The following is a 12,607-nucleotide window of genomic DNA, read 5'->3' on the forward strand; positions in this document are numbered from 1 at the left end:
CAAGACTGACCCAGCATAGATTTGTGCTTGACCATTCCATACCTGACAGGCCAGGGCTATCTTTGTTTGATAAAACAGAAGTGGGACTATGGTATATTTTAAAATATTAGAGCAAGCCTTGAGCCAAATGTAGTGTTGGGGAACCAATATTTCAAACATTTCAAGCACTTTTACCACTAAAATAATTAAAGGAGGGGCTGAGGGTGTAGCTTGGTGGCAGAGTACTTTCCTGTCATGTGTGAGGCACTTTGCTGACAAACTTCCCACAAGTGAGACTCTAATAGCAGATAAAGGAGTCTATCAGAAGTATTCTTTACAGCTTCCTTTCCCCCAATTCATAAAGGTTCCATGAAGAAATATACCGATGTGTTACAAATCATCATGACAGAAGAAGATGAATAAAATTCCTCATCTCTGAAGACAGCTAACAAGCTACATCTCAGTGACAGAAAACATAAAGTGATCACTTTGAGAACTATAAGGCCAAAGGAGGAAGGTCTAAAAGCCAGACAGTAATGTGAATTCCAGACTCTTGACTATGTAGTTGTGGATGAAATTCTCATTGGCAGGTTCCATGATATAAAAGTGATGTCCTGGAAGTATGTGAACATCAAAAGTTCCACTGGTTACAATTTTCCAATCTAAAAATAAACAAATATTTATTTAGTAACAAATGGCACTTGTCAACTAAACAAAAAATTAACTTACAGGTCCTGTTGCTGACATATAGCCATAGAGTTGTACCCAGGGTCTCAAATTCTATGGGTCCTGTATTGTAACCTGAGACCTGTGGGTATGTTGTATTACCTTTGATATCTCTTCATTTACACAAAATTAAACTTGGACCAATTTTATTTTATTTCTTTTGTTCCAGTAACTATTAATTTATATTTGCTAAAAGCCATCAAATATATATTTCAACAAAACATCCCAAATTATAAGTCATTTTACCTTCTACATCCTTTTCTATGTCTTCAGATCCAGTAAGACATGTCAAGTCGCATGAAAGAACAGCCCCTGAGGGTTTATCATAGCTGGAAACATGGAAGAGCTGGTTAGTAGTTGTTTTATATTCAACATTCCAGCCCCTTTTCCTGTTAATAACATCACTGAAATAAAGCATAATGGTCTGGAGAGATGGCTCAGCTCAGTTAAAGGCACTTGCTTGCAAAGTCTGATGGCCTGGGTTTGATTCCCCAGTACTCAATAAGGGCAGATGCACAGAGTGGCACATGCATCTGAAGTATGCAGGGGCAAGAGGCTCTGGTGTGCTCTTTCTCTCTCTTCCTCTGGGGGTCCCTGGTTCCTCAGGGGCCTGTTGGGCACCGGCTCCCGGGAGGCGTCCAGACAACTGTGGAGCAGGGTCTTGAGTGGCTGTGAGCGTGATGGGAAGAAACACCCGGGAGACAGCTTCAGAGAGTGGCTAGTTTATTTGTCAGGGGACTGAGTTTTTATAAGCAGTTGAGAGACAGAGAGAGAGAGCAAGTTCAGGAAGAGGGTCCTAAGGGGATTGGATTGGTGGGTTCAAAGGCTGCTTGCCAATGCCTACTTGGCATTTAGGGATGTTCATTCCAGCATAGGGAGAGAGTCAGGTGATCTACATAGTGGTGGGAAGAGATAGGGTATGGGATGCAGGGGGAGGGGCTATGTGAAGGCTGCTGGTTGATACCATACAAGGAATTTTCTAGGCAACTGGCCAAGCGTCACAGGGCTAAGAGCAAAGCCTAAGTCTTACCAGGATGTCCAGATCAGGGTCCAGGCTCACTGCGATCCCCAATAATGATGGGAAGAGCCTTACTCCTGCCGACACGGATGGAGATTTGTCCGGGGTTCAGGCTGTGGAAACCTCTCCATAGCCTGGGCCTCTAGTCCATGTCTGATAGCTTACGTCTGCCTTACCGGGGACCCTGCCTGTGTCCAACATTCCCCCTCCCTTCCTCTCTAACTTTTTGCCAATAAATAGATACATTGAATATTTTAATAAGCAAAAACATACAAGAGCCTTGCCTCTTTCCTTTTCTTCAGCTAGCTCCAGCAATATAAATAGTTCTTCCCTGGAGCCACCTCTCTCTATCGGAGGTTCACTGTTGTCTTGATATCTGTGATCGATTTCCAGTCATAACCTAAGTGCTAGAGCATTCCTGGTCTGCAAGATGGCACTAGGCCAAATCAGGTCGAGGGTGATTACAGCTAGTCCTTGAGCTGTTGGGCCTGAAGACAGTCTCCGTGGCACCTCCCCGCTCCCTCTCCCCAGTCCAGCAAGGGCTGGCAGCCAGAGAACAAGCGTGGGTTCCCCTACTTCTCAGCTTGGTCAGGAAAACACAAACATGTTCTCTGCATTCTGTGCTGGGCGCTATGCTGGACAGTAGTGACCTGTAGCTGCTCCTTGCCGCAGACAGACTGGTTGTCTGACATGAATGAAATGAAGAGACAACTCAAGACAGGGTAGCCTAGGGTTGGCCTAAAAGCCCTGGACAGGAGGGTGGGGTGGGGCAATTCAAGGTAGATCTCCCTAGGGAATGAATAGGAAGGAACTAGGCAAAGACAAGAGTGGCAACAGGGAACGGGGGGAGAGAAGGAGCCAAATAAAGCCTGCTGCTCAGAGAATGAAGGGAAGAATTAAGTCAGAGGAGGGAATGAGGGCCAAGCACCGGCCACATAAAGGATTGTGGTTATTTAAGAATAAGACATTATTGGGTGTGGTGGTGCACTCCTTTAATCCCAAAATTTGAGAGGCAGGGGTAGGAGGATTGCTGTGAATTTGAAGCCAGCCTGAGACTACATAGTGAATTCCAGGTCAGCCTGGACTACAGTGAGATCCTACCTTGAAAAACCAAAACCAAAACAAAGCAAAAACAACAAAAAGAATATGAAGTTACCAAAATGCATTCAGATAAGGTACCCTATGATCAAATCTGACTCTCATCCCTGAGGACGTAGCATGGGTAATGGCTGGTAGGGACACCAGAGGGTGAGCTACGAGCTCTTTCAATGGGACAGGCGAGGATATCACGAGGAGTGCCACCCCACCCCGATAGAAACCCCAGATCAGGCCATCAGGGCGCTTTGTTTGCAGGCATGGGAGAAACCAAATTCCATGAATGGAGACTGGATGGGCTGGGGCATGGCAAATACACAAGGAGAGAATGTCTAACATGAGCTAGATTTTGTTTTGTTTTTTCGAAGTACAGCTTTGCTCTAGCCCAGGCTGACATGGAATTCACTATGTAGTCTCAGGGTGGCCTGGAACTCACAGAGATCCTCAACTTCTGCATCCTGAGTGCTGGGATTAAAGGCATGAACCACCATGGCTGCCTTTGTAAACTAGATTTTTAACACAGTTGGAGACCCAGTGTGTGGTGGTGTTTCAGATGGGGTTCACTGTGACTCACAGGCTCTTTTCTGTGGGCAGCTACAAGGTGTTCACAGAAAGATCAACAACAAGGCCAGAGACAGCCACGTCCATGGAGCAAGTGGGCAGCAGGGGTTGGCAATGGGACAGACACTGACCCTGCCACCTGCCCATTCCCTTCTCCTGTTTCAAACAAAAGCCTTAAGCTGTGGGAGGACGGACAACCACCCTTCACCCTCAGGGCACAGGTGAGGACCCATGTCTGCCCTCAATGTCTGCTGGGCACAGATACATGAACCTTCTGCCCTCAGAGAAAGGTTGAGAGGCAATTCTGCCAAAGCCAAGCTAAGATTCTCTACTCATGGGAAAAGGCAAGAATTTTCCATCCTAGCTAGCCACACAAGGCAAGAGTTATCTGCAACACAGAAATGTGGCTAAGAAGTTCTAGCCACAAGGGCCATATACAGACCTGGGCGGGGGGACTACCTAGCATGTCTGAGTACTTTGTTGCCCTGTACCCAGTCCTAAGTCCCAGCTGGCTATACTGGAGAGGGACAGTTGGCAGGGAGCTACTCAGGTGAAAGGACCATTGAGAGAATTGTTCCATTTCCACACCAACACCAGAGGAATTTGGATTTGATGGCCAAGAAGGTAACTACAGCAGCAACAGCCTAACCCAGCTCAGTCTAGTCTCGATTGGCCCAAATCCTCAGTGTGATGATAAAAGAGATGTCCTGAAATTCAAGCCTCAGATTCCTTTCTGCTTCTAGCGTTTTATGTATGATAATTGATTTTCAAGAAAAAATATCAGGCACAAAAAAACAAGGTACAAATAATGCACTAGGACTTCTCTCTGTGTCTCTGTCAATGTCTCTCTTTCTCTTATGTTCTTTCTCCATTGAACTACATTCCCAGTAGTTCAGTCTTCAGAGAGGAAAGTAATCAAAAGAGAAAAAGGAAAGAGGCAGAGGGAAATAAACTCCCCAGTTGAGGAGGTAATCTGGATATCAGAATCCCCAATGTGATACTTTGCTACCTGCACATGTTTTAGTGATTAACTCAAGCAATCCATAATCTCATGTTTTTAAATGATGCGAGCATTTAAAGTCTACTGTCTTAGGGATTTTGAAAGGTAATTATATCGTTGCTAACTGTCACCACTATGATATATAATCTCAGAGTTTATTCCTCCTATCCAGTTGAAGTTTTGTATCCTTTGACAAACATCTCGTTCCTCCCCAACTCCTTGGCAAGCAATAACCAACATTCTACTCTCTATTTCTATGAGTTCAATTTTGCAGATTCCATATGTGTAAAACTATTCAGTGGTTGTCATTCTAGGCCTATCTCATTTAATATAATGTCTTCCAGGTTGATCCATGTTGTTACAAGTGACAGTTTCATGTTTTGTAAAGCTTTGTGGAAGAAAGACCCTGGGCTACCCGTTTTTCTGGGAGCCTTCTCCATCAGGAATAGCTTTCCTTTCACTATTTTTTCCTCCAAGGTAGGGTCTCACTCTAGCCCAGGATGACCTAGAACTCACTATGTAGTCTCAGGTGGCCTTGAACTCAGGCCATCCTCCTACCTCTGCCTCCAGAGTGCTTGGATTAAAGGTGTGCGTCATCATGCCCAGCGTCCTTTCACTTTCAATAAAACTTTTCTTGCTTGCTCTTAAAAATAATGGGCTGGAGAAATGGCTTAGCGGTTAAGCACTTGCCTGTGAAGCCTAAGGACCCTGGTTCGAGACTCGGTTCCCCAGGTCCCACGTTAGCCAGATGCACAAGGGGGCGCACGCGTCTGGAGTTCGTTTGCAGAGGCTGGAAGCCCTGGCACGCCCATTCTCTCTCTCTCCCTCTATCTGTCTTTCTCTCTGTGTCTGTCGCTCTCAAATAAATAAATAAATAAATAAATAAATAAATAATAATAATAATAAAAGAAACAGACCCCAACATTTCTTTTCAAGAATCTTACCCCAAGGGAACCTGGCCCAGACAAAATGGAAGCTATACGTGACAAATACAGGAGGCCAGATGCTGACTCTGGAATGACGTCTCTGGGGGTGACAGGCTAGGGAAGGGCTTCTCCAGTGTAAGACTTCACTCCTGTCAGAAGAATCAACCATCACCCCAAACGCCCCAGCAGACAAGGAAAGGCAGAGATGGCCTGAAGCTAACAGCTCTAGAACAAAGTCACAAACAAGCAAACTAACAAACTACCGTTCCCAGTGGCTGTCCTGGCTGTCCTCCACATGTAGATTGTTACCTACCCTTGCTGGTCCCTTGAAGAAGATGAGGATGCTTTGACATTAATTTATTCAATAACTATCTACTATGTGATAAACATGCATGTCTAAGTGTGTGTATATATACATATATATGTATATACATATACATATATATGTTATGTATGTATGTATATGTGGATAGATAGATAGATAGATAGATAGATAGATAGATAGATAGATATAATTTGATAGAGAGAGCAGGAGAGAGAATGGGCCTTCAGATTCTGCAAATGAACTCCAGACGTGCACCCCTTGTGCACATGTGTGACATTGCGCACTTGCATCACTGTGTGTCTGGGCTAATGTGAGACCTAGAGATTCCAACATGAGTTCTTAAGCTTTGCAGGCCAATACCTTCACTGCTAAACCATCCCTCCAGCCCCTGCGAGTGTATGTGTATAGATATGTGTCAGTTATCTTTTATACATACAATGTGTTTCAAATCTTACAATATTACTCCCTAGTACTTTCTATAAAAAGCAACACACACACACACACACACACACACACACACACACACACACGATTTGTTTCAGTTGATGCTGTAGCTTGGGTATGAAATGTCCCCCGTAGGTTTATGTGTTTGAACACTTGGTCCCCAGCTGGTGGTGCTGTCTAGGTAGAACCTTTAGACTTTAAGAGGTGGAGTTCTGCTGGATGAAGTGGGTCAAAGGGGAGAGGTCTTCGAGATTTGATAGCCTGAATTTCCTTTTCAGCCTCTCTTCTGACTGTGGATACAGTGTGCTTTTCTTGGACTGTGCCCTCTGGAATTGCAAGTTTGTTTTTTTTTTTTTTTAAATTTATTTATTTATTTGAGGGCGACAGACACAGAGAGAAAGACAGATAGAGGGAGAGAGAGAGAATGGGCGCGCAGGGCTTCCAGCCTCTGCAAACGAACTCCAGACGCGTGCGCCCCCTTGTGCATCTGGCTAACGTGGGTCCTGGGGAACCGAGCCTCGCCTTAGGCTTCACAGGCAAGCGCTTAACTGCTAAGCCATCTCTCCAGCCCTGGAATTGCAAGTTTTTTTAAAAAATATTTTATTTATTTATTTATTTGAGAGAGAGAAGAAGAGGCAGAGAGAAAGAGAATGGGCACACCAGGGCCTCCAGCCACTGCAAATGAACTCCAGATACATGCACGCCTTGTATATCTGGCTTACGTGGGTCCTAGGGAATAAAACTGGGGTCTTTAAGCTTTGCAGGCAAACGCCTTAACCACTAAGCCGTTTCCCCAGCCCCTGGAATTGTAAGTGTAAATGAACCCTTCCTTCTTGAAGCTGCTTCTTGTCAGATGTTTGGTTATGCAATGAATCAATCAACTAATATAGTTACTTACATGAAATTTTTGAGAATATTTAAATCTTTCTTCAGGAGGGCCATATTTTCTTTCAACAAGTCCAAATCATTAGTAATATGGTTTGGTGTGCCTCCACAAAGTACAAGGAATTGTTTAAAATCTTCAAGTGACACCTTGTCAAGTTCAGGAACTGTAGGCCGATGTTCTGACTTGAAAGAGCAACAGACCCAGGGGTGATATTTTATAAAATACACTTGCTCGAAAACTAAAAGCTATCTCCTTAGATAAAGCAGAGAGAAGAAAGCCCCTCAGTAATTCTTGCAGCATAGAGCCACCAAAATGGCATTTGAGGGCTGGAGAGATTCGTCTGCAGTGGCAGAAGGCCACTCTCTCCTTGCAAATAAATTTTAAACAATGGCATTCCAGACTTTGAAAGCTAGGTTGACCGAGATCATTCTACAGAGGAAGTGGAGAGATCAAAGTGGGAGAAGCAGCAGCAGGAATCAGAGGGCTGGGTTGCAAAGGCACAGCTGTTCTGACATCATCATCCCCTTCGAGAGTTCAGAGAGTCCTTCCTGCCTCTGATCAGCTCCCGTCCTGGACCCAGCACGCGGGGAGAGCGGGGTGGCCGGCTTTAGCTCGGAGGCACAGAGCGGCAGCGGAGACAACCAGGAGACAGTTGACACCCGTTTCAGAAGAACGGGAGAAGGACACCGAGCCAGGTTTCAGGGACTCGTCCCTGCCACGGTTCCCATGCTGGACCGAAGGAAAGGAATGGCTAACTTTGTAGCCCCCCTGCCCCCTCCCTCCCCACAGAACACGAGGCCACTTACGTAGGGCGCGGTTATGCTGGACAGAAACAAATGCTGTGGTTCCAGGCGGTGTTGTTCTTTCAGGCGCAGCGCAGTCACAAAAGCCACGTAGGCTCCAAAGCTTAACCAGGGGAATGACAAACGTGATGAATACTGGCCCACAAACTCATGTAAGCCACGTGTCAGAAGCACAGCAGTGGCTGTGGAAGGATCCTAGGTTAGGAAGTCGGCTTGGCCACCCACCAGCTGGCTGGGCGTGCGGGGTCGGCACCTGCGTGCGGATGGGCAGAGGCCAGAGGCGGACGCCGCGGTGCCCGGGTGCTCTCCGCATCACCTCCTTGAGAGCCCTTCCTCACTGAACCCGCAGCTGCCCTTTTCATTCAGAGTGCCTAATCGGGCTGAATGTCCCCGTGAGTCTCCTATTTCTGGCCCCCACATGAGTTGGATTTCTGGTGAGTATGGGAATGCCCAGCCTTTTATGTGGCGTTTGCGGGATCGAACCCAGGCCTTCATGCTTACACAGCAAGTACTCTTACCTACTGCGCTATCTCCCATCCCACAGGTATAATTTCAACAACTAAGGTCAACATATATATATTTCTTAGCCGGGCGTGATGGTGCACGCCTTTGATCCCAGCACTCAGGAGGCAGAGGTAGATGGATCACCATGAGTTTGAGGCCACCCTGAGAATCCAGACTGAATTCCAGGTCAACCTGGGCTACAGTGAGACCCTACCTTGGAAAAAAAAAAAAAGATATATTTCTTGGGCTGGAGAAATGGCTTAGTGGTTAAAGTGCTTGCCTGCAATGTCAAAGGTCCCAGGTTCTATTCCCCAGGACCCACTTAAGCCAGATGCACAAGGATGCGCAGGCATCTGGAATTCATTTGCAGTGGCTGGAGGCCCTGGCACGCCTATTCTCTCTTTCCCTCTTTCTCTCTCTCTCAAATAAATAAACTAATTAAATTTTAAAAGTTGCTATCTTATAGTATGTACTGTGTATGACATCGTACCTTCATGTAAAAATATGCTTCTCAGGGCTGGGATAATGACTCAGAGGTGAAAAGCACTTAGTCTTTTTTTTTCCCATTATTTAATTGCAAGGAGAGAGAGAGAGATTGAAAGAAGAGAGAATAGGCATGCTGGAGTCTCTAGCCACTGCAAATGAACTCCGGATGTATGCACCATCTGTGCATCTGGCTTTATGTGTATACTGAGGAATCAAACCCAGGCTGTTAGGCTTTGCTAGCAAGTACCTTTGACCACTGAGTCATTTGTCCAGTCCCCATCACTTAATCTTCTTAAGTCTTTATTTATTTGTGTGTGGAAGGCTCATGTGTGTGTAGGCCCGAGGACAACTTAGATGCGTCTGGGCTCCACCTTCTTTGACACAGGGTCTCTTTCTGTGGCAAAAGAGCTGCCAGACTGCAGGGGCACATCAGTCTGATCTTTCTGGCTCCGCCTCTGTGGTAGTTTGAATGGATGTCCCCCAATAAATTCAGGAGTTTTGTTCAAGCTTGTAACTTGGTATCACCGTGGGTGGATCCTGGAGTCCAGCCCTAAGATGTGGAGGCACATCTGATAAGGGTTTTCAGAGTGCTTGGGCTCTGCTCATGGCACTGGTGGTGGTATGTTTTCTCTCTGCTTGGTTCTGTGAAAAGGAGCCAACTTCTGTCATCATGGGACTTTCCCTGGATCTGTAAGCTTCAGATAAATTTCCTTCCTCCCATAACTGTGAATGGTTTGGAAGTTCATACCAGCAATGTGAAGCTGACTGTAACGACCTCCCATGATCACTGATGCATTAGTATCACAGATGCATGTGCACTTTTGCATCCAGCTTTATGTGGTTGCTAGGGAATTGAACCTGCAAGTAAACACCTTTAACTGCTGAGCCATTTTTCCAGCCCCTAGTTTTATTTTCTAATACATATATGTTTTCATTTTAGATGAGTTAGCTTTAAATAATCTAATAATTAATTATGTTTAAGGGCTGGAGAGATGGCTTAGCAGTTAAGGCATTTGCCTGCCATGCCTAAAGACCCAGGTTTGATTCCCCAGTACCCCTGTAAGCCAGATACACAAGGGGGCACATGCATCTGAAGTTCGTTTGCAGTGGCTAGAGGCTAATGGCATGCCCTTTTTGTATTCTCTCTTTCAATTAAATAAAAAAAATAAAAAACCTGCTATTAATATATTTAAATCTTCTTAGTTGTTGTACTTTTCAATAACATGAATGTTGACATATATATCACATGTAAACTGAGAGAAAGAAGGAGAGAGAGAAAGAGAGAGAGAGAGAGACTGAGCAAGCTAGAGCCTCTATCACTGCAAATGAACACCAGACACATGTGCCACTTTGTGAATTTGGCTTAATGTGGTTACTAGGGAATTGAACATGGGCCATCAGGCTTTGCAAGCAAGCACATTTAACCACTGAGCCATCTCTCCAACCCTAAGGTTATAATTTTTAAATTATATGTTTATATGTCTTGGGAAAAAAAGGCAAATTCAGTTTAATGTCAAGTGGTGATGGTGTATGTGTAGGTAATTTGGAAATATATATCACAAGCCTTAACCATGCAATATAATTTAACCTCAATTCTGGGAATTTAACCTAAGAAAGTGATAAGAAATCAACATATTCTATAAGAATGTTCACTGCAGTGTTGCTTATAACAGCAAAAACAAATAACTCATATCCACAAGTGAAGATTAACAAAATAAGTCATGGGGCTGGAGAGATTGCTTAGTGGTTAAGGTGCTTGCCTGTGAAGCCCAAGGACTCATGTTTGACTCTCCAGATCATGTAAGCCAGACACACAAAGGTGAGGCAAGCGTGAGGTTGCATATGCCCACTAGATGGCTCAAGCATCTGGAGTTTGATTGCAGTGGCTGAGGCTCTGCACACCAAGTCTCTCTCTAAACTAAAAGTAAACTTAAAAATAAAAACCATCATGAAGCAATGCATACTTATAGGCTATGAGAGATGTTCAATAATATTTACATCATAAAATTCAGATAAAGATCTCAAAGAATGATGATTAACCACTGGTTGCCAATTTGATAGGGTTTGGATTCACCATGGAAACAAATCTGTGGGTGTGTCTGTTAGGGATTTGCGAGATTAGGTGAGTTGAGGCTGGAGGATCGGCTCTAACGTGGGTGGCATGGTTCCACAGGCCGGGGTCCTGGAGCGTGTAAAGAGGAGAGAGCTGGCTGAGCACAGCGTTCACTGCTCTCTGCTTTCTCACTGTGGCCTCAATGTGACAGGCTGCCTCCAGCTCCTGTTACCTTCCTTCCCCCATGATGGACGGTAACTTTGAGCTGTAAGCTGAAATGCACCCTTACTTTCTTAAGGTGCCTTTGCTCAGGTATTGGTCACAGCAAGAAAGTAACTAATACAGGACCCCATCATGTGGAAATACTAAGGAACCACTGCAAAAATTTAAAATACTTTTCATCTGGGTGGTAACATGTCAATTAAAAAAAATTTGCTTTGCTATATTTATAAAAATTTACCTAATATGATAGTGAGAAGTTGTTGAGTCCTTACTATACACTGAGTCTGTATAATAACTATTCATTGACTACCTATGAGTAAGAACTAGTTTCATAGAACAGGAAATGAATTCAGAAGCCTAAGAAATGTCCTCAAGGTTACATAGCTAGTAGGAGGGTTCAGGCTAGGCCTATGACCCTAAGAAACTTACTAGTTACATAACTAGTATGTTTATTAAAAAATAAACATTTCTGATAGTTTTTATTTTATAACTCTCTTTATGGCCTGGAAGGGAAAAGGGCATAATTAATATATAAGCTGGAGAATTGTAAAAATTACAATCATAAATAATTATCAAATAGTCTGTTTAACCAGCACAAATGGCTTTCATCTCATGAAATACAAAGAACACTACCCCGGGATTGTGACTGAAGAAACTCCCCAAGGTACTAAAGCCAAGGCCTTGAGTATGTTAGGCAAGTGCTGTACCACTGAGCTACAACCTGGTCCCCCAGATGTCTTTTAAAACAAACTTCAAATACCTGTGTCCCAGAAAAGCAAATGATTTGTCCCGGATGACTGGCAGCAGAGCATAAATAATTTCATCAGCTAGCTGGTAGATATCATTTACGACAGGTTCTTGAATTCGACTCTCTCTTCCAGCAAATCTTACAGCATGTACTGCAGATAGAAAGCAAGTTGACACACAGAGGAAAGGATGAATGAGTCACTGTGATGCTGTCAAAGGACATACAGTGACAGGAGGTGAACATTTCCAAAAAGATAAATAATAATGGTATAATCAGATATGAGGATATGGGCCAATAATCTCAAAACTTGGAAAGTAGAGGCAGAAGATTTAGGAGTTCAAGATCACACTCAGCTATATAATGAGTTGAAAGCCAGACTAGGCTATCTATGAGAGGCCTTGTCTCAACAAACACACCAACTACCCAATGAGGTACAGCTTTAGAATTTGTTAATAATAAAAGTGATAGCATAAAATACATCAGTGCAAATAACTGAAAACTACCTCCTCACTACAAAATACTGAGAAATGATTGATAGATTAAACAGACATATACTTAAATACGTGATTTAATTCACAATAACAAAAAAAATAGAAGAGAAAACAATAAACTGAAAATCTGGGAAGTGCTATGTAGAATGAAATAGTTACCCCAGCAAACATTGCCTATACCAGAAGAGAAAGAAATCACTTATCAAGGACGACCAAGAGAGCCAGGACACAGACACTGGAGTGCTTTAAATTTGAGGACCAGGGACTTCTGGGTAAGATGATGGCATAGGTGTCATGTGAAATCAGCCTAGGGAGGGTTTAAGCAAAACCACAGCAAAAT

The 12,607-nt window shown here is 44.0% G+C and overlaps 1 protein-coding gene across 1 annotated transcript in view; it reads right to left on the reverse strand.

Annotated features, from left to right (window-relative positions):
- Window positions 1-498: 498 nt before the first annotated feature.
- Window positions 499-12,607, reverse strand: part of Olah (oleoyl-ACP hydrolase) — a 129,310-nt gene continuing 117,201 nt past the window's right edge. Inside the window, exons 3-7 of the mRNA XM_045134764.1 lie at window positions 11,789-11,927; window positions 7,767-7,866; window positions 6,973-7,142; window positions 952-1,034; window positions 499-641 (exon numbers count right to left, since the gene is read on the reverse strand). Coding sequence (XP_044990699.1) covers window positions 499-641; window positions 952-1,034; window positions 6,973-7,142; window positions 7,767-7,866; window positions 11,789-11,927 — 635 coding nt within the window. The remainder of the gene's footprint in view (window positions 642-951; window positions 1,035-6,972; window positions 7,143-7,766; window positions 7,867-11,788; window positions 11,928-12,607) is intronic.

The sequence above is a fragment of the Jaculus jaculus genome, chromosome 15 (assembly GCF_020740685.1).
Source record: "Jaculus jaculus isolate mJacJac1 chromosome 15, mJacJac1.mat.Y.cur, whole genome shotgun sequence".
Taxonomy (NCBI): Eukaryota; Metazoa; Chordata; class Mammalia; order Rodentia; family Dipodidae; genus Jaculus; species Jaculus jaculus.